At 37.5% G+C, this 23,656-nt stretch overlaps 1 protein-coding gene across 1 annotated transcript in view; it reads left to right on the top strand.

The window, feature by feature from the left end:
- The window catches only part of dph6 (diphthamine biosynthesis 6), a 98,945-nt gene that overhangs the window by 13,172 nt on the left and 62,117 nt on the right, over window positions 1-23,656 (top strand). Inside the window, exons 4-7 of the mRNA XM_051133880.1 lie at window positions 7,193-7,266; window positions 8,990-9,108; window positions 22,695-22,756; window positions 23,469-23,563. Coding sequence (XP_050989837.1) covers window positions 7,193-7,266; window positions 8,990-9,108; window positions 22,695-22,756; window positions 23,469-23,563 — 350 coding nt within the window. The remainder of the gene's footprint in view (window positions 1-7,192; window positions 7,267-8,989; window positions 9,109-22,694; window positions 22,757-23,468; window positions 23,564-23,656) is intronic.

The following is a 23,656-nucleotide window of genomic DNA, read 5'->3' as shown; positions in this document are numbered from 1 at the left end:
GATGGCTGGAGGTGTTGGGAGCGCTGCCTGCGTGTGGAGAGAGAAAAAAAAATCAAACCCATCTCTGATTACGTCCACATTACTGCTGAAAAAGAACATAAAAAGAAATGGATACCTTTAAACCTGCTTAATACATAAATGATGACCTCTCGGGTCACTCCCAGGACGGCCGCGATCGATAGCGCAGCTAATAGAAGAGAGCTTTACCTGTGTCGGTCGGCGGGTTTGTAGCTGGAGGAACGTCCTCATTAAATAACTCCAGCTGAAGGCACTGCCGCCACATTTATTTGATTACTGTCGACATGACATTTACATCACAGCGTCCTGCACCAAAAGTCAGCCTCGATCCGCTCTCAATCAAACATTTGTTCGGCTATTATTATTTTGAGGCAAAATAACAAATCCGTCATCATTTACTCAGCTTCATCTCATTCCAAACGGATACTATTACGATTTTATCAATATTTTAAATTTGTTTTTATTTTTATATTTTCCATTCTCGTTGTAATATTAAGGTTCTAGTTATTTTATTGTTTTTGTAATTTCTATAAGTTACGTTGTAAATATATCTATGTAGTTTTTGTTCATTTTTATTTCAGTTTTAGTTGTAGTATTAACTTAAATGAAAATGAGAAATATTGCAATAAAATAAGTTGATGTTTTTATTTTCTATCAGTTAATGTTTATTTAGTAAAAGAATTTTTTTTTTTCCTTTTTTCTTTATTAATCTGAAGCCCTGCATATTCAGATTTCACATGTCCTGTTCAATTATAATATCAAATATATAATAGTGTTTAGGGTGATGAGCACAAATGGAAATCAGAATTTTTTTTTTTACACCTCTATGAGTGTTCTTGTTTCCTTGATGCATTCACAGTCCTGCTGATTCATTTGCATCAGTATTGAAATAATCTCTTTGAGTGTGGTTTAGGATGAACGGATGTACTTTGCTCTCTGCTCCATCCTAACTCAGTGTCAGAGAAAGTTTTCTCCAAAACTTTTCTCCAAACTTTCTCCAAACTCCCAAACAAAAAATGATGGAAACTGCATGGGAACTTTCTCTAAGATAAAATATCCCCATTTCACATTTAGTCAGTGTGCTGTATGCATGTGATTTTCATGTTGCGATAATTGTTTATCACGATATACGGTATTATCACAATACTGAAAGAATTTGGAAAAAAGTGTCATAATACACTATAATGGCTGTGATAAACAGTGGTGGGGAAAGTTAGTTGTAAAATTAATGCATTACAATATTGCATTACTCTCTAAAATAGTAACTAATTACGTTACTTGGATACTTTTTATAGAAAGTAATGGGCTGGACTTGCTTGTTTGTTTTTTATATAAAAATGTCTGTTTTTGGCAAACATAAAGGCCCTTTTACACCAAAAGTGAAATGAATAAGCCTCAGGCTGAAGGAAAAGTAAATTCACGTCAGTACAGTAGAACACAGGTGAAGTACGTTCTTCAGGACTAAAACAAAAACTCTTCAGCAATAAAAAAAAAACAACAAATACAAGTACAAAAGTTAAAGTTAGTCTAAAGGTCAGAAGCAAAAACATTTGTATATAAAATGGCATTACGGATATTTGTGTTATTTAACTTTAATTTTTTGCAGGTTTGCATCATATTCTGAGTTTGCATTTCAGTGTTTTTATTTATTTTGAGGAATACTGAATCTCTTTTTTTTTTTTTTTTTTGGCGAGTGAGATTAATTAATGCATGTTCACATTTATTCTACAACTAAAGTAACATCTTAATCCCTATTTCTCTCAACATGAGGACAGGAGAGCTTTCACTCAATAAACGGGGAAAAAAGTAACCCAGATATTTTCTTGTAATTTAAAAAGTAATGCGTTACTTTACTAGTTACTTGAAAAAGTAATCTGATTACGTAACTCGTGTTACTTGTAATGCATTATCCCCAACACTGGTGATGAACACCGCATGGCATACAAAAATCTGAGTGGCTGTTTGAAACATTTAAATCCTGTTCAGAAACATGAAGTAGCACAGCTGCTTTTTTTACAGGGTTACCAGGGTAACGGCTGAATTTCTGCTGTTCCATCAGCGCCATCTGTTGTCAGAGACTGAATATGCACTTGTTTACATCAGGGTGCACATGGGTCTGTGACACACCATGCAGCGGCGCTGTACAAGCTGATGGGAAAATGATTCTTAAAATACTTATTGGAAAAAAAAACCTTAATAATTTGTAATAAGTAATTATTTACAGTATTTTGAAGTGCCCATGAGAACAATATCGTGCATATTCATTATCGTGGTATATCGCATTACTGAATACCGGCATATGTGTAGTGTGCAGCAGTCGTTGGAGTCTAGCTGATATGTCTTTGTCTGTATTTGTGGCACTGAGGTCATATAAAAATAACCAGATTCCATCACTTCTCAAGTTGAAATCTTTGGGTTCGTTTTAGAGCATAATTACAGAAATCCTGCTCTTTAAGGCTGCACTGATAAGAAAATAACTTTTTAACATTTTCATTAAAATGAAATTTGAAGAGTATAACCATGTGTGCTCTGCTCGCATTTTGGCAAATTTGTTGTAATGTAAATCACCTGAGACCACAGGAGACCACAGGAGACCACAGGAGACCACAGGAGACCACAGGAGACCACAGGAGACCACAGGAGACCACAGGCGACTGCAGAAAAGAAATGAACTATCAGCCCAGTTGATTAATCATAGTGCAGTAAAACTATATTTTTTTTATCACAAGTTTAAAAAAAAAAATGTTTTAAATATGCAGTAATTTGCATACAAAAAAATCAATCTTGTTTGATTTTGTCTAAATATTAGAGTTAAAGTTTTTTTCCAGAGGGGATTTCTCTATTTGTCACTCCATAAATCAAAAAACATTCTCAACAGACAAAAAAAAAAAAAAAAAAAAAAAAAAAAAAAAAAAAAACATTTCAGCATGTTTGCAGCAATAAAATGTATAAATGTGACCCTGGACCACAAAACCAGTCTTAAGTCACACAGGTATATTTGTATTATTATTATTATAATTATTAATTTTTCTTTTATGCCAAAAATCATTAGGATATTAAGTAAAGATCATGTTTCATCAAGATATTTTGTTAATTTCCCACCGTAAATGCATCAAAACTTAATTTTTGATTTTTGATTTTTGATTGATTTTTTTTTTTTGCACCCTCAGATTCCAGATTTTCAAATAGTTGTATCTTGGCCAAATATTGTCCTATTCTAACAAACCATACATCAAAGGAAAGCTTATTTATTCAGACTTAAGATGATGTATACATCTCAATTTAAAAAAATGACCCTTATGACTGGTTTTGTGGTCCAGGGTCACAAACGAGGTGTTTAATGATATGCAAATAAATAAAGTGCAATAAAATAATGTGTATTTTGGATGTTTTCTTTACACTAGTCTGAAAGATGTTATGGACCAAAAGCTTAAAATGCATGAAAAAACAGTGGATCTGCCTGAAATGTCTTGCTTTAAAGAACTTTCAGTTCAGTAAACAGTTTGTCTTGTCTTGCATGGAATTCTATAGTAAATGCATTTCAGTTATTAACTGAATTGTTAAATCAAATTGTTGAATAAAATGGAATTGTTCTAGATTTGCTCTTTGTTAATTGAATCTAAACCCAGTGAATTGTGAATTAAATTCATTCGTTTATGATGCACAAACCTAATTGTTAGTGTATAATGGCTTAATGTCATTCTCTCCTCCGTTCTATAAAGCTTCACATGACTTCAGAAGACACTTGAATGTAATGCACAAGTCCGTTGAATGTGCTGCATGAAGATTGATCAGAAGTTTTTCTGTGTTCATGGAATAAATAACAGGGTTTGTTTTCATGTTTAGACGGCGTGAGGCTGCTGCTTGTTTGCCTCATGCAAACGGATGAACGAGAGACTCAGATCATGTCAGATGTGTGTGTGTAAAGGCAGGACAAACACACACACACACAGAGTCCCAGTGCTAGATAAAGAGTGTAGCCTAAAGCTCTTGTAATTTGTTTGTATTTTCTGCCTAATGTAGTTTGCTCAATCTTGTTTAGTGCTGATGGAAAGCGATAGGCCTTATCTGGGTTTGCCGAAGGCATGAGTATCTGACAGCGCTCGAGCGGCGTTCCAGCAGTGACGTTACCCTGTGTTCACATCTGAAGTTTGACCATAGGGATGGACTGCACACAACGATTCAGTGTTTGTGAGGATAATGTGGACGTACAGGAGAGATATATATTGGGAATGCACTGATATATCAGCCAATAATCAGTATTGACTGATAAAAGCACTGTCTGACATCAGCTGATGGGCTTCATAAACAGCTGATGATCAGGGCTGATTATATCCTGTCAGTCAGAAGGAGGCAGAAAAGACTGCAGCTCATACTGTGTGTAAGAAAATGTCTCCTGTGTAGAATTTAGGGCAGTCAAAATTAACACAGTAATAACGCATTAAAGGGGTCCTGTTATGCTCTTTCACAAAGTCTTGGTTTTGTTTTGGGGCTGTACTAGAACATGCTTTCAGGCTTGGTGGTTTGAAAAACGCATTATTTTTCACACAATTTACATTATTACAAGACATTTCTCCCAGCTTGGCACAAATGGCTCGATTAGTTCCAGGTTTAATGAAGGCCCGCCTTCTGAAAAACAAAATGTCCCACTGCGTTGTGATTGGCGAACAGCTCAGACGGTGTTTCAGTACTGCCACGCCCCTTGACAAAGAAGCAAGTTCCGTGTACAACTGTTAGCGCAAGCTAGATTAAAGTGATATGGATATGATCGGCCCCGATGTTCGGGCATGGATTATCTGGCAATGTGAGACGTTCACAGATCGAATCTTGCACCTCCCGATCTGCTCTCACACAAATCGGGGCCGCCCTGATCATATCAAACATGTTTGATATTCAGGATTTTAAATCGGGATGATCACGGCTATTATTACGTCAGTACTTTCACAACAGCCAATGCGCGACCGCAAAACAGCTGCTGTACCGACCATTGGATAGTAGAGATGGAGGAAACTGCTTCTTATGTTTTTGTAGTAACACTGTCTGTATAATATGTTGAAAACATACCACAATTGCATGAAGCAAGGAAAGGATTTTGTAAACTGGCTCCGATCTTCAATGGCACGAGACAGATTCTCAAAACTTTCTCTACTGCACACAGAGAACGATTTGACTGAAAATTTATCAGAAGAGATAGTGAAAGAAAGAATTCGGTAAATTCTGCTAGGGATGTGAAAGTGACAGTGCATGTTACTTTGGATTTTAGTGGCGATTTGGCCTCAAGCAATTGTTAGTTTTTAGCTCGTTTCCCTCTTTTCCTCACTGTCCTAAGCTTTTAAATAGGCCTAGCTCATAAATGCACCGTGCCCATTTTACGTTCACTTTTACATTAGCGGCAATTCGGCGTCAATTGCTTAAATGCAATTCAAGCAACAAGTTAATACAACGTTGCACTAACTTAGCCTATAAATAATCATAGAACTTTTATTAACAAAACGAAAAAAAAAAAAAAAAAAAGCTTACACAATACTATATGTCTAGGCTAATTTAAAATAACAAATAACTATAGGCTACATAAAGTTTAAATAGCTAACCTAGTATACAAAACTGAAAATCGGTAAACACTGTGGAACCAAATAAGAAACGTAGAACATTTATTATTAAAACGAATAAGAAATTACACACAGTTTAAATAAAGTAAAAACCAGCAAACACTGTCGAATCAAAAAAATAAGAAACGAATGTTCAAAAAAACTTTCTAAATCACCACAGATAAACGGCAAAAGTCAACATAAAAGTGAAACTCCGCCTATGCATAAAGCTGCTAGTATGCTAACTAACATTTGTAAACATTAGTTGCTGAAATGATGATCTGTTGCGTAAGATCACGTGAGGCGCTCTCTCCGTCATAATAATCGTAATAATATCTTGTAGTGTGTGATGCGCCACAATTTTCAAATCTTGTAGTGTGTGCATGTTTAAGATTTCAGAAAAGATAATCTGCAAAGATTCTCCTTATGTGTGCACTGCAACTACATTTCATAATCGGTTAGGATTTAAAAAAATCCTGTAGTATAAGCCTGGCTTTACAAAAAAACGCATTGATTTGTTACAGGAGGCCTTTATTAACCTACCGGAGCCGTGTGAGGCACTTTTTATTATGAATGGATGCACTTTATTGGACTTGTTTTGGACTGATGGGGAGAAACACCCGTCAATGCCGTTCTAAAGCTTGGGAGTGCCAGGATAAAATTTAATATAACTCCAGTTGCATTTGTCTGAAAGAAGGAAGTCAAATATACAACTAGGATGCATGGAGGGTGAGTAAATAATATGTTACAGTAGTGTTGGGTCTTATATTTAATTATTTACATACTTATTTTCATTGCCCGAAACCAGCTGCAGCATAAGGCTAAAAGCAGCCTAACATTATCACAGAACATCATCACTGATTAGCCTAGCCTATTCTAGTGCAAGTGTATACATTTTAAAAAACACTCTCATTATAAGTGAAGCTATCTATACTGTATGATGAATAAATCTCTTACCATACACTGCACACGTCTGTGACGCGTTACAGCTCTAAAGCGGCCAGTCTAGCCACCGCGCTGCGACTCGTTGAAGTGTCTTAGGAGCTGCTCTCCGTGCTGCATCGCTAAAGTTAGGCTGATCCCCCACCTCGTCCCTGCCGTAGTTCAAGCCTGTAATGTGTCTGTCATCAAATAATCAACAAAGAGCTTTGTGATGAGAAAACAAAATCTGAGCTCTCGAATTCTGTCCATTTTATCACAAAACAAACAGTAAATGGCGTTTTGAAACGTGGGGTGACAGATCACTGTAGCAGCTTCAGTTCAAGCGGCAGCGTGGAGCTTCTTCAACTTTAAGTTATAGTGTGAAATGAACATGAGAGAACTTCAGGAAGTGTAAAAATATACAGAACAACTTACCAAAGTGTATCATGTCTCATGTAATGACTATCACTGTTTCAACAGCGGAGAGATGTCAGTTAGCTTGTGAACAGTATGTCACTTAATGTTGTGTTTATTTATCACCATGTTGACTGAGGCGAGTGATATTTGTGTCTGTGATATTATAGCATTGCTGGATCACTCTGTGCATGATTTGAACCAGCAACTTCAGTCTCACATCTTTGACTTGCTTTCCTCTCGTTCTTCAGGAGAAGGAACGTGTTGAGGCCGTGTCTGTCGGAGCCATTCTGTCCGACTACCAGAGAGTACGTGTGGAAAATGTGTAAGTGACCCTCTGTCTCTCTTGTTTCTCCTTTCTGTTTTTGACACATGAAGGAGACTAAACAGACTCCATTATGTCACTGGATAATTGGCAAAACAGTTAGCCAATATACCAACACCTTGTGTCTGGCCTGTAGGACCGCACATTATTTTGGATGAATAAATTAATAAATTAAATTAATAAATGCTAATATGATAAGGAACTCTTGTATTTTGTAACTCTGTTTTTGCCGTTAAGCCAGCCTCAGATGCTGACATGGTATTAAAATCTGAATTAGTGCTACTAATGTGATCAGGCTCATTTGTCTCTCTGTTCTTCAAACTCCACTCAATGACTAGTGTTTGAAGTGCACCTATAAAATAAACATATTTATAGAACTTTATCAGGGTATACCAATGTATGTTTTGAATCTACCCGTGTTCAAACCCAAAGTTTAGGGTTAGTAAGGTTTTTTTTTTTTTTTTTTTTTTTTTTTAGTTTCTTCTGCTTACCAAAGCTGTATTTATTTGATAAAAATGCAGTAAAAACAGTTATATTATGAAATATTATTAAAATTTAAACTAAGTGTTTTCTATGAGAATATATTTTAAAATGTTATTTTATTTTTTTTTCAGCATCATTACTCCAGTCTTGATGATCCTTCAGAAATCATTCTAATATGCTGATTTGCTGCTCAAGAAACATTTCTGATTATTATCAATGTTGAAAACAGTTGTGCTGCCTAATATTTTTGTGGAAACTGTCATACATTTTATTTGTCACTATTAATATATTTATATTTATGTTGATTTTTCACAGATGAATAGGAAATTCAAAAGAATAGCGTATATTTAAAATATAAATCTTTTGTAACATTATAAATGTCTTTACTGTCACCTTTGATCAATTTAATGCATCCTTGCTGAATAAAAGTATTATAAAAAGCTCAAACGTTTAAACCGTTGTGTAATGATCAATATGGTGGACAAAAAGAATGTTTTTTCATGAAACATTTGAATACGTAACTTTATAATATTTGTATAAGTGTCATTGAATGAAATTGCAGTTGGCTGTTTTCAAACAGGTTTCTTGAAGACTCCTCGTCTTTCATTGGTCAGTCAAACAGATAGTCCCGCCCCAAACTCATTCTATAGATAGTTTGAAACATTTGCTCAAACAAATCAATGTTGTAAAAGTGTCACAGAGTTTCAGTCTTTAGGATGTCAAACTACCAGTGGCTCTGAACATTAAAACGGACACACCTCAAACTAGTTGAACACCCTGTGTGTGTGTGTTCACTTCGACCCAGCTCAGTCTTGTTCTCCGCAGCCGTTTTCCCTACAGCTCACTTGAGTGGTGCGTGTAGCCACACATACCGCTGTCAGTCAGCTATTGTTCCTCCGCCTGATACCGCGGGGTAAATGGTGTAACCCCATCTGTATACCTGACAGGGCGTAATGCCGCAGGGCACGACCGTATCGTGCTAATCGCCCTAATCGCCCGAGCTCTCAGTTTGACCTGTGACGCTGGCATTGAGCGGATGTCCACCCGTGTCACATGAGCGCGGCGGTGGCGTTCCGCCAAGCCAGAGAGCGAGCGCTAATTTGTCTTTGAAGTGGTGTCGGAGTGTCACCCTCTTTTCACTTCACGTCCATCCATATCCTCATCCACGCCTGCTTAGTTTGCTTGTTTGCTTTGTATTTTTTCCTCATTTCTCCACTTGACGCTGTCGCTCCCTCTACAGGTGCACAAGACTGCAGCTCCAGCCGCTGGCATACCTGTGGCGCCGAGACCAGGCCACACTGCTCAGAGAGATCATATCAAGTGGCCTCCACGCCCTCCTCATCAAAGTGGCGGCGTACGGTGGGTGACAGGCAGGACTTGATCAGTCCAGCCACCGTTGAGTGTTCACAATGGCCTCATTTTAGACTTCTGACATTCAGGTGATGCAGGGCTGGAATACAGAACAAATGTGATCTTCAATTTGGTAGTTTAAGTGATTTGACCACCACTGTGTCCTGTTTGAAACATCCATATGGGAGAAGTCTCAGAGAATTCTGCCTTAATCCACAAATACTTACAATTAGAATTTAACTGTAATTGTTCTGTTGATTGACAAAGCTCACATGTTATAAAGCATTACAGATAAAGGCAAGTGTAGCAACACGTACCACCAAAATGTGAACTTTATTTGCACTTTGGTGTTTTTGCAGACTTCAGTACTGCAGTGGTACATTAAGAATCGTTTTGTAATAGCATTAATCCCAGAATTTAATTGTGGAATCCCTGAACTTTGCAGCGCTGGTCAGACGATCTCAGTAATTCACACACAGGTTGTTCTTCAAGCGATGTTTGTGTTGGAACACACAGGGTGTGTCGCCCAGATTGAAATCTCTTTTAATCTTTTAAACGACTGCAGTGACATCTGAGCAGATGTGACTTCCATCTCACGCACTGCCACAGGGGAAACACTGAACAGGTACTTAGATTTAAACTGAGGGGATTTTATATCTTAAAAATGTGCATGTATTTACAGGACATCTGTGGATGTGGTAGGATATCAGCATTTGCTATGTGAGTTTCAAACTGATTTGTAACCAAAAACAGCACGCAGGTAAACAGTGCTTAGTTTCAGCAAAAAGCTTTGCTTCATATTGTGCCTGAGAACAACCCTTATATGCAGTATCACCTTCTCCGTAATGTCACTGTAACATCTCTTTAACATCACCATACCTTCATAGTAACATCACCATAAAGCACAGCGTAACATCACCATAGCATCTCCACAACATTACCATACCATCATTGTAACATCACCATATACCTTATGTAATATCACTAACATCACCTCACTTTAGCATCATTGTAAATTCTCTGTAACATCACTGTAACATTACTGTAACATCATGTTAATATCACCATACCATCATAGTAACATCATCATAAACCTCACTGTAACATCATTGTAAATTTTCCATAATGTCATGGTAACATCATTGTAAAATCTTTGTATTACCTCTGCAACATCACTGTAGCATCTCCTTATCACCATACCATCATAGTAGCATTACAATAAAAGTCAACATAATGTTATTGTAACGTCACCATAAACCTCACCATAACAATATTGTAAAATCTCTGTAACATTACTTGTAAAATCTAAACATCACCATAACATCATAGTAACATCACTATAAACCTCATTTTAAAAGCTCAATAAAATCATTGTAACATTGTTGTGAAGTCAGTGGAACATCACTGTAACATGTCCTTAACATCACCGTACCATTATAGCTACATCATGTAAAACATAAGATTATTATAAAACATCACTATGAGCCTCACTGTAACATAATTGTAAAGTCCCTGTAACATTACTGTGACGTCCTTATCACTGTAAATTCTCTGTAACGTCATAGTAAAATTTCTGTATTACCTCTGCAACATCGCTGTAGCATTTCCTTATCACCATACGATCATAGTAACATCACCATAAACCTCACTGTAACATCATTGTAAGATCACAGGAACGTCACTGTAACGTCCTTAACATCACCATACCATAATAGTAACATCACCATAAAACTCATTGTAACGTTGTTGTAACATCACTATAAACCCCACCGTACTGTTACATCAATGTAAAATAGCTGTAACATTCCTTTAACATCACTGTAAGGTCTCCACAGTATCACCATACCATAATAATAACATCACGTAAAACTCAACCTAAGGTTATTGTAACATCACCATGAGCCTCACTGTAACATAATTGTAAAGTCACTGTAACATCCCTGTAAAATTACCGTTACGTCCTTAACATCACCATACCATCACAGTAACATCACCAGAAACCTCACTGTAACAACAACATTGTAAAAACACTGTAACATATTCGCAAAAAAAAAAGGTACAAAAGTTATACCTTCAGTGGCACAACGGGTGCAAATTTTATCCTAAGGATGCAATTTTTTTTTTCTTTTCCCCCTTAAGAGTGTGTGTTCATTTTGAAATGATGAATTTGGTTAACACTAATGGACTGGTAACTGTACTGGAGGATATTATATCCCAGTAGCTGTTTTACAAGTAATGTTTATATTCAGTTTTAAAGCTTGAATGATTAGAATATAAATGTGCAGTTGTAAATCTTCCATCCCTTTCTATTATTTGAAGGGTTTCAGATGAATTGGGATTACTTCTTGTTCTTTTTTTTTCTATCAAAATCCCTTTTTTCCCCAAATCCTGCCCCGTGTCTTATCTGCGCTCTTCTAAATGTGTTTTTAAGCAGATAATTCGGTGTGTGAATATGAGCGATCACACCGTCTGTGTTTTAAACCCTTCACATGAGCTGCAGGAGACAGAATTACACTCGAGAGGATCTGTGTTTTTGTTGTTGTTTGTTTAGACGGTACACACCGGATCCGTGCGCGTATTGAAGGAATGTTAAATATCACCCGACGCAGAAACGCTTGTCCAAATGAGCCCTGAGCGATCTGCCGGCACGGCTTACCTCCAAACACCAACAGCAGTGCCGGCTTCTGACAAATCTTCCTCTAAAAGCAAATTCCCCACATGTCTGGAAGAGTGTAATTATGTGCACTGAGCTGTGTGTTTTTCTGCTTGGCTACAGGTAGAAGGGAAGATGTTATCACCACTGGCTTTTCACCTGGCCTCAGGCGGCGGTAATTAGAAATTAGAGGGTTGGGATGGACTTACACTGCCGCGGGCTGGTGGGGAGCGCCGCAGTAATTGCGGCTTTCATGGGTTTCATGGGTCAGGGCCGCGGGCTGAGCTGCATGTGTGTATTGGGTGTCAGAGGTGTGTTGTACATTCACATACACCGCAGGTGGAAATACATGCTCGTCAGAGGGCACGACGCAAGAAATGCTGTCTTCAAATGTGCGCCTGCTACGACTGTGTGATAAAAATAACAATTACACTTACACCTTTGTATATCTACCCAGCAGCCACATTTTTAATGCAAGAATATTTAATGGTTTCTTTTATATGCATCACACAATACAATATTTAGCTACATTGCATTTGTGCTAAAACATTTTTGAATGACACAAACTAATTGGTACAGAGTTTTGAATCAGTCACGAAAAGTTTAACCTGATTCACAGAAATGTATGTAAAAATTCATCGTGAGGTAACAATAAGGATTAGTTAATGCATTGTGTCCTAAAATAACAGCGAAGATCACTTTTGCAGCATTAATTAATCTAGGTAAATGTTATTTTACGAATATACTGTTATTCGCTCATTATATTATTAGCACATATTTGTTCACAATTAAAAAGATTTACAGTGTTAAAAATGTATATGTAGAAATGAACATTGCTGCAAACAGTGCTATAAAAGTGTGAACGAATCGTTTTTAACTTAAACTCATTGTAAATGGTTTCCCATTGTGAATTTATCACGGCGCCCACGCATTTGGCATCTGTTCACTCGTCACCGGCGATGAGCGGCAGATATAAATTATAATCCTGTAATGACACTTGAAGGAGGATTGTGGGTAATCGCGGGGTTGACAGAAGACATTCAAACCACTTTAAAGGAGGGAATCTGTTGTTACGAGACGGCTGCCCACACAACACGCTAAGTTGAAGTCGAAGAAAATCTCTCCTCGACGTTTGTGCCAACAAGTTTCTCTCTGTAATCATGTCAGAAGCCGGAGCAGAACTTCTCGGCGATCGCCTCGCCACCTCTGTGCAGCCGAGCAGAAATAATTGGCTGGTAAATACGGCGGCGTCAGATATTCATGTAATTAGTTAATTGGTTGATTTGTGTGGGTGAGGATGGCCAGACGCAGTGTTGTTTCCAGTAGTTAATTGGATGACAGTTCCAGTGGAAATTGGCATGTGTGAAGTTGAAAGGTCTGTTTACGGTGTTGCCGCTTTCCTTTTTTAATGCCTGCTTTATAAATTTATTTTCTGCAATTATACTGACTCTTTCAGCTTGAACTTTTCCACTCAAATTGTCGGCATTATATTCTTATTATTGAAATGGACACAACACTTTCCTCAACATGTGTTTTAGTATTTTTTTTTTTAAGGGATGTGCAAATCTTAATGATAATCTGCTAGTTCAGCATTTCTTAACGTAGCCTTCAGAGAACAGCAGGGGGCGCTGGATGGAAGCGATATTTTTATCTATAGTACTTACACAGGAATCGCACCAAAAAATCCATCCAAGATTAGGATGAGAGATCTGTAGAAATGTGTCATTCCATCACTTGCTTACCAATGGATCATCAGTGCTGTCAGAATGAGAGTCCAAACAGCTGATAAAAACGTCACAATAATCCACAAGTAATCCGGACCACACCAGTCCATCAGTTCACATCTTGAGAAGACAAAAGCTGAAACAAATCCATCATTAAAGGAGAAGTTCACTTCCAGAACAAAAATTTACAGATAATTTACTCACCCCCTTGTCATCCAAGATGTTCATGTCTTTCTTTCTTCAGTCGTAAAGAAAGTTTTTTTGAAGGAAACATTTCAGGATTTTTCTCCATATAATGGACTGATATGGTGCCCCCAAGTTTGAACTTCCAAAATGTAGTTTAAATGCAGCTTCAAAGGGCTCTAAATGACCCCGGCCGACAAAGAAGGGTCTAGCGAAACGATCTGTTATTTTCTAAAAAAAAAAAAAAATACAGTTCATATACTTTTAACCTTAAATGCTCGTCTTGTCTAACTCTGTGTATTCTGGTTCAATACAGTTAGTGTAGGTTGAAAAACTCCCATCTCATGTTCTACCTCACTTTCAAAATCATCCTTCATCGCTGTTTTAAAATTTTTTTTTTTTTTTTTTTTTTTTTTTTAAAGGGCGCTTGATCATCTTTGCACTTTCACTTTGTAAACACTGGGTCGATACTTCTGCAGCGATGTAGGATGATTTTGAAGTTGGTGGAGAAAATGAGTTTTTTGACACACCCTAACTGTCTTGAACTAGAATGCATAGTGCACACGCAGAGCTAGACAAGATGAGCATTTGAGGTTAAAAAGTATATAAATTGTAATTTTTTTTTAGAAAACAGCTGATCATTTCGCTAGATAAGAGCCCTTTGAAGTAGAGCTGAAGATCTTTGCCCGAACCCAATGAAACCCGGCGGGACCCGACGGGTTCGGTCGGGCTCGGGCTTAATTTATATCATTTTACACGGGCTCGGGCTTCCGCTCCGGCTTGCCCGGTAAATTAGCGGTCATGTGATGCGTTTCGATTAGCGTGAGAAAGATGCAAAAATGGATGCTGAGGAGGTGAAACTGAGGCTTGCCTCTGGTGATTACGTTTTGGCAAAATTAGCCAGATCAGTACTATGCATCCCGGGCAGTCGCTGCTGGACGCACCATCAGTGAGCGCAGGACCGCGCTGAAACTATCTTAATTTTGTTATCGCCAAAAACCCATCTTAATTTAGAATTTATCTTAATTTAATTTGTTAAGAAAGAGTCTTTTTTATTAGCGTATTGGCATATTTATAGGCTAAGTGTACGCCTATTTAGAGTGCTAAGATGTTACGATGTTACAGAGGACTTATTATATTTCTTTGTTCCAACTTCCAAGTGGCTTATAGCCTATGTTAGTCATTAATAAATTATGTTAAAACATGTATAAATGACCCATTCTTGACAAAAGGCAAAAGAGCTGTGTGCTTGCGCACATTTGAATAATGTCGGGCTGCAAACGGGTTCGGGCTTTTAAAAAGCTGTCAATCAAAATATACTTGTCGGGCTCGGGCCGAATTCTGTCGGGCTCGGGCCTTGTCGGGCCTAACTTTGAAGCCGCATTCTGCAAACTGCATTTTGGAAGTTCAAACTCACGGACACCATAGAAGTCCATTGTATAGAGAAAAATGCTGAAATGTTTTCCTCAAAAAATTTAATTTCTTTACGACTGAAGAAAGAAAGACATGAACATCTTGGATGACAAGAGGATAAGTACATTATCTGTAAAATTTAGTTCTGGAAGTAAACTAAGACGTTTCATATTGTTGTTTGAGTCCAAAATCCATAATAACACTTCCTCCAGGGAAAAAGTCCATCTCCTGTTGTCTCTCACATCAAAATCCAGTCACATATTTGTTTAGAGCTGTTTTGGACTGTTCTGACTTGTAAACGGTGCTTGATCTGTGCAGATTTCTCTCCTAATTCAGACCAGACCACTTTTTCACTGGAGGACAGGTTATTATGGACTTTGAAAACGTCTTGATGGATTTGTTTCAGCTTTTGTCTTGTCAAGATGTTCACTGATGGACTGGAGTGGTGTGGATTACTTGTGGATTATTGTGATGTTTTTATCAGCTGTTTGGACTCTCATTCTGACGGCACCCATTCACTGCAGAGGATCCATTGGTGAGACAGTGATGGAATGACACATTTCAACAAATCTGATGAAGAAACAAACTCATCCTAATCGTGGATGGCCTGAGCGTGAGCACATTTTCCTTGAAAGGTATACTTCACCCCAAAATGAAAAATGTGTCATTATTTAGCCTGATTTCACTCCAAACCTGCAGGACTTTCTTTATTCTGTTGAATAAACTGGTAGTTATTTTGAGAATAATCTTGGTGCCTTTTTGTCTTTGCAGTGAAAGTCAATGTTCACCAAAGTTACTAACATTCTTCTACACATATTTTATATTTCACAGAAAACAGATAGTCATACAGCATTTAAACAATGTGAGGGTGAGTAGGTGGTGCCAGAAAGATTATTTTTGGGTGAATTGTTCTTTAAGAGCCTATGAAGTGCTGAAATTGAGTAAATGTGTATGGTAAAATCTTTAAAGCTTTTTGGGAGCACAAAAACAAAGCCTTGAAGGGACTTTAATTTAATTTGCTGTAGGGGTTTGTGGGACAAACAGCAACAGGACTCTGAGATCGGTGCGTTTAAGAGGAACAGTAAAGTGACACATTCCCAGCATGGTCCTAAAGCGATCAATCACACGGCAAAACGAGCCTGTGTGTTTCATTATGAGCCGATCCAGATCTCAGTCAGCGTCTTCATAAAGGTTCACAAGTGTCATTATAAATGGCTTTATACTCTTCGTAAACATCATAAGTCAGTCGTGCGTTGAGCAGAAGCGTCGCATTCGGTTTAATGTGCTTAATGTTTTTATTACCGCTTTTATGTTTTCAATATTCAGGTTATAAGACTGTCAGTTTTAACAGGCGGTGATAAACATCAGATGAGGTTATAATTGCAGCTTTATTCCATTTATTGGATAAAAAGATTAAATCTCCGACGTGTCTGCCGAATTGTATTCGTCGTACGGCTATTATTCCTCGCACAGCTGTTGAATTTCAGATAAGAGCTCGAACAAATTTTCCGATCTCTCTTAATCTCAGCATCTCGTGCGTGTTCGTGCACACGCTCCCCTTCCAAAGCTCTCGCTCACGCGCTCACTGATCAGGTGATAGCGCGCCGCTATTGTTTCGCTCAGGTCTTTGAGAGCATTGTTCAAAGGATAGACTAGCTCACCTTCCAGCGCGAGATGCTTATTTCATCCATTCTAAAGCTAAAATGTTCCCCTACATGAATCCAATTTTCCTGCCGTTCCTCTCTGAAGGCAGGGATTAAAGGCGAGCTGTCAGTCTGTGCTCCTCAGATCCGCAGAACCGTCACCGGTCTGATACTCTCAGCGCCTCTCGCCGCTATCTGGAATCTGTGCGCTTTAATTCACCTCTGCGCTCGGCAGCAGATTTGCTTCACATTAAGCATGTAGGCAGGGCATCGGCGCTTTGACTGTTTAATGATGCTGTTTGCGATACTGGAGTCTCGTTGATACGGGCTGAAAGGTGAGGATTGCTCAGATGAGACTGATACTGAGCTCTCTCAAACTTTAGTTCACTCAAGACCGCAAGGTCCTGGAGGATTTTTTCTGTAATTATAATCTAGCATCTAATAATGTAAACATTTTCACATTCTTCTGTGAAATATAATGACAGTGTATTTCACCTGTTTTCTTTTGGTGTTCCACAGTAGCAAAAATACAGGTTTGCTTTGACACAAGCCAGTGAACAATAGCAGAATTTTGGGGTTTGTCCCTTTAAACGTGGCCTATTAGTCATTGTATAATAAGACAATTATTTTACAAGCTTTCTGAAATGTTATGTTTAAATATGCAAATGCCACATTATCTAATTCAACATGCACTCATTTGCATACATTTCCAGAACAGAAATCTCAATATTGGAAAAACCGGGTTCAAAATTCTTGTTTGATTTTGTTGACGCATGAGATTTTGGATTCCTTTTTTTATCATGCTAGAAAAACAATACGTTTTCACCATGTTTTTAAGAATGTAATGTTAAATATTAATCATTGTGAATGATACGTGAACAAATCTCTTAGTAAAAGCTTTCAGAACATAAATAGGAATAAAACGGTAAAGTTTGGGATAAGTAAGTGCTGCTGAAGTGGAGAAACAAACTCTTTAAAGATCGATTGGATTAAAACCTTTAGACACAAATAGATAAAGTGTAGTAAAATAAACACTTAAATGTGTATTTTGCATGTTTTCTTGAAAGAAGACATGTTATGGAAGCAAAACAGACCAAGCTCAAGATGGACTCATGCACGAAAACACACTGGTTTTGCCTGTAGTGTCTCGATGCCTCAGACTAAGGAAGCGCGTAAGGAAAGAAACCCCTCTCATCTCTGGCAGTATTGTAAGAACTTGTGACCTAAAAAGAATTTGCTCTAATTTGAAGCTCATGAAATCTAATGCAAAACTTGAAAATCCATTTGTGCGCAGTTCACTGGCTCGGAAGTTGACTGGATTAAATTTCAGTTTTATAGGATAATAATGAGTTAAAGACTTTTTGCAGGCATATCGCTCCTTGGGGCTCTGCTTGGACTCTGCTTGTCTAAAGGGCAGCGAGGATGGACATGCAGGCAGATGAATGGAGCTTGGAGTGGGCTTATTTGTGTTTAATGTGCCATAAGGGGCTGAGGTAATTAGCTTTAGGTCAGGTAGTAAAACAGGTGCAGATGAGTGAACATCGTGCAACTCATGTAAATGAGAGCACATGACTGCGGCTAGTCTTCACTGTCTGAATATTTTAGGCCAGTATGATTGTAGTTGGTCCAGATCTGCTGTGTTCACTTGGTTTCTGTTGTTCGGTATGTCAGCAATGGCACAGAAAGTTATAACGACTACAGTGGTGATGCACATTACATTGATAAATGCAAGGGCTGCCATGCAGTTAAAAATTCTAATCTAATTAATTTAATCTAATCAAAATAATTGCACATCAATTTTGGCTGAGAAATTACGCCCAAAAGATCTTTTAAAGGCATAGTGTTAGATGAGAAAAGCATTGAATAAATATTACAGAAGGTAGATTTGGTTTGCTTTGATTCAGCATTGCATAGACAATGATAATAAATGGGAATTAATATTTTTAATGAATATTGAAATAGCATTTTTTTTTTAATGAAAGCATACTGTCATTATGAAACTAAAAGCGCCAGTAGTTGGCGGCAAGTCACTGTCTTAATGGGTGAGTCATTGGATAATTCTTTTAACCAATTTGTTCAAACAACTGATTTGTTTGAAAATGAAGCATGTGACTGTCTTTTTGAATGAGTCAATGAGAATCGTTGACTCGTTTGATTCATTCAATAATGAAACACTGCTGTGAGTTGCTCGGAGACTCACAACGGTTTTGTGTTGTCCTGCATCGTGTTCGTCAGCAGTTGCATCAATATAAGGTCTGAGCAGGGCAGGTGCTTTATGTTTTTCGTAATTAATCACAAAAATAAATCGTAACATCGTAATCATGCTTTTGCCCTGATTCAGGTTCACTGTACACTGATTTGCCTCATGGGGAACTAGAGAGTGGAATGAAACACACCCAGAGATATCATGCAGCTTTTTTATTTTATTTGCATATATTCTTCCTACACTCAAGGTATCAAATTGTGCTGTGCTTCATCCTTTATTTAAAATCAAGACATTAATGAACATGAAATAAAACCGACTCCCTCTCAGCAGTTTGAAATCAATCATTAGAATTTGTTTAAAAGGCATGACTAATTAAAAAGGATATTTAAATAGGATTGAATTTTAATGGTGTTCTCCCTGTTACCTTTGTGTGGGGTTAACATGAGAGGAGAGGAGATTAGATATTCTCACACTAATTATGAGCGGTGTTCCCCAGGGGCGGGTAATGGGGCCGCTCTCCTTCTCATTGATCCCCTGCAGATCGGCAGCATCCGAGTGCAGCTCGTCGCACCAGCGTGCCGGCCTGAAAACACGCCGTCTAAAGTTCAGCTTCCCCTCAGGGCTTGTGGTTTGGACCCTTGACCTCTGAGGTTAGGCGGGAAGAACAAGCCTTTCACCACACGGTGGTTCGCGCTAGCGGTGGGCGCCAGTCTTGAGAGGCAGAGAAAATGTGGGTTTGTGTTATGTCGGGTTGTCATGGTTTGTAATGAGAAGTGCTAAGAGTTAAACCCCGTGACAGATTGGAGATGTTTGTACAAGGTTTTGTAGTATTTTGCAGGGGTTGACTTCTTTGTCACTTTTCACAAATAGGCTACAGATTATTGTTACAGTATCTTTTTTTAAACCAGTAAAGGTGTTAATCCTCTGTTCTGTTTCAGAGTTTCCCAAACCGATTTGTGAGGAAACTATGAGGAGTTTGTGAGCTGATGAAATGGTATTTATTCATTAAATCGTTAAAAAATGATAAAAAATGGAAAAAATATGAAAATATAAAATTAAATCAAAGTAAATTACTAGAAAAATGAATATTTTATTTATCTGCATGTCATGCCATGAGAGAACCACGAACATGCAGATGTGTGGTTACATTTTTGAAATAATATCTCGCTTTAAGTAAATATTTTGCCTCTGAAGGGATTTGACTGACAAAAACCCAAAAGATGTATTGATTTTATTTTCATTTGAAGAAAGAGGAGAGGTACATGCTGAAACTCTTTTCACAAGTACAGAAGTACTAAAAGCATCTAGTAAAAAGCACTAAATGTCAGTTTTTTTATTTTTTTATTTTTTACCTTCTTGACTGTATCAAACATTAAATATCAAGCTGTTTTTTATTGTATAAAATATTTTAATGAACAAAAAAAGTAATCTTCAGCTCTGGCCCACATTTTGTATGTAACCCGGTTATGATGGTCCAAGATTCATAAAGTATGGAAGATTGGTCTAATTCCTCCATTTTTACATGAATTGTGCACTGCATTTATTGAGCTCAGTTTTTACTTTACTAAAAATGGTGTTTTGAAATGATCAGGCATTTAAAACATAAATGCTGTATAGCGCTTTTCACACTGTTTTAAAGCAGTTTTACTGAAATTCATGATGTTAATGTTTGCAATATCCTTACATCTTCATGCCTTATAGTTACATTAAGCAGATTGGAGCTAGTTGCTAAGGCAGCATTTCTCATGTATGTACTAAAATAACTAAAGCTGAAACTGAAATAAACAATTATGAGAAGTGTTAAACTTACTACTAAACTAAACTTACTAAACTTAAACTAAATATAACTAAATAATATTTAAACTAACAAAAATTAAAATGGAAACAGAAAATGTAAAAAGAAAATATAATATAAAATAAGAAAATATATATTAAATAAATAATTACTTTTTTTTAGTAAAAGCATGGTAGTGTCTCACTGATAATAAAATAATCCTGGTTTACTTTTTGTGACAATATAGTCATGCAGCCAAGATTTGGTATAAACGGGGTCAGATTTGCTAACAGCTTATGCCACCGCAAACCCTCTTTTGGCGTTAATATAGTGCTGTCAGGATTTACTAAAGATGCGCAGTGAAGAATTATTGCCGAAAAGGCCTGGACACAGTTATTTTTGCACCTGACCTTATTAAATATGCATTTTTAGGAATTTCCCTTTCAGACGCAAAATTTATGGAAGGAGAGTATTCAGATAAATCACACAACACGATTTACTAACGTTTGCATTTGTCAAATTACTGGTATTTGCGCCATTATTTAAAGTTGATCTATTGTGCCCCTTTTTGCAAGATGTAAAATAAGTCTCTGATGTCCCCAGAGTGTGTATGTGAAGTTTAAACTCAAAATACCCTACAGATAATTTTTTATAGCTTGTTAAAATTGCCACTTTTAGGGTATGAGCCAAAACGCACCATTTTGTATCTATTGCTTTAAATGCAAATGAGCCGGTGCTCCTGGAGAAGAGGGCGGCGCTTCAAGAGCTCATGCTCCAGTGCTGGCCTTTGCAAATAAACATTCCACTATTAGTACAAGCATGTTATCTTTACAGAAAACACACTCGGGTTAAAAGTCAGTCATCTGATTGTACTGTGCATAAAAAGGAAGAAGGGTCTTTCGAAACAAATTGACAATTTATGTACTTTTTACCTTCAAACGCTCATCTCTTCTGTCTGTGTAAACGCTGTTTTTTCGGGTTCAATTCGGTTAATACAGTTAGGGTATGTCGAAAAGCTCCCATCTCGTTTTCTTCCCCAACTTCAAAATCATCCTACATCACTGCAGAAGTACCGACCCAGTGTTTACAAAGTGAACATGCAAACGCCCTTTACAAAAGAAGGTAAAACAGCAATGTGGGACGATTTTGGCGTTGAACAAGAAAACGAGACCAGAGTTTTTTATGGTATTGCGTTCTAATGTTAATTTTCCCTCTTTAGTAAATCTGACCCATAGTGTATATTGCTGTACTGTATGTATTTGTCTTTAATTGGTTAGAAATTTAGGTTTAGCTACCTCTATTTTCTACATTTTAATTTGTATATAATTTTTTTTCCCCTGTAATTTTGCAAAAAAACTCAAACTGGTTTATTTTTAAAATTGTATTTAGTCATATCTCAAATTTTGGTACTACGTACTGCATTTTTGTAACTGTAGATGTTTAAAATAAACCATCTGTTATAATCTTAAGTTTGGCCTTTTAAGCTTGCTTGAGGTCGGAGATCATTTTCTGAAGGATCAGCAGCTTCTTCTAGTGATCATCGGTTGAAAAAGAGCGCAACATGGAAAGTTCCTTATGCGTTTGAGTTCGAGTCTGTCCCGTGGATGCTCTGTGTTTGATTATGTTTGTTTGTTGATTATGTCTGTGTGTTGTTGATACTGGCAGCATGATTTGATTCCCGTGTTGTGCCAGGAGGGCGGCGCTCAGCGGAGCTGTGGTTTCTGAGCAGTGGGTCATGATATGAATAGTCTGTGTGTTTGTTTATGAAGGATGGTTATGAAGACTTGTTTACAGAGAGAGGCAGATCATAACCAGGTGGCAGTGCGCGATGCTCGTGTGAACCTCCATCTCGGCATCTCTGCGGTTTACGATCCATTTCTAATGACATGCCGAGCTCTTTTCAGACAGATACACGTCGACCCGCAGTTCTCAGAGGAGCGCAGACGGCGTGTACATGAGTCTGTGTCGCTGATCAGCTCTTGTGTTGTGTGTCTGGCAGGCCTGGATCCGCAGAAACATTTAGGAAAGTCCCTGGCGGAGATGGAACCGTACCTGCACGAGGTCAGAGACACACAGACACTTCGGTCAGAAAATAAACCGCCTTCAGCTGGTTCTGCTTCAGCTTCCAACTCAAGTGTTTCATTATGACAAGCTATTTTGACATTTTTTATGAATCATCGTTATAATGTTCTTTTACGTTTAGTCCATTATTGCAAATAATCAAGTGAGATACAACACCATTCAGCACCATTACTCCAGTCTTCAGTGTCACACGATCCTTCAGAAATCATTCTAATATGCTGATTTGCTGCTCAACAAACATGTATGAGTTTTAGCAGTGCTAAAACAGTTGTGCTGCCCAATATTTTTGTGCAAACCATGATACATTTTATTTTTCAGGATTCACAGGTGAATAAAAAGTTCAAAAGGACAGCGTTTATTCAAAATAGAAATCTTTTGTAACCTTTTTAAATGTCTCTACTGTCACTTTTCAGCAATTTCATGTGTCTTTGCTAATTTTACTGACCCCAAACTTTTGAAAACTGTTTTCATTATTGATAATAATCAGAAATGTTTTTTGAGCAGCAAATCAGCATATTAGAATGATTTCTGAAGGATCATGTGACACTGAAGACTGCACATCACAGCAATAAATTACATTTTAACAGATGTTCACATAGAAAACAGCTTTTTTAAATTGTAAAAAATATTTAGCATTTTCACTGTATGTGGTGATGGTTATAAATTAGATTTTAAATCTGGTTTATATCAGCTTTCAGAGAAGTATGGAGTTCATATCTGTGGAGAAGGGGGCGAGTATGAGACCTTCACCGTTGATTGCCCGCTCTTCAAGAAGAAGATTGTCATGTAAGTAACAAACTCATACTGGTGTTGTGTTTATAGTATGTGTTTGTGAACAGAAATAATTCAGACAGAAGTTGTGGAGAAGCGTCTCACACA

This window comes from Labeo rohita, chromosome 17 (genome assembly GCF_022985175.1).
Source record: "Labeo rohita strain BAU-BD-2019 chromosome 17, IGBB_LRoh.1.0, whole genome shotgun sequence".
Lineage (NCBI taxonomy): Eukaryota > Metazoa > Chordata > Actinopteri > Cypriniformes > Cyprinidae > Labeo > Labeo rohita.
This window is presented reverse-complemented; position numbering and strand designations above follow the sequence as displayed.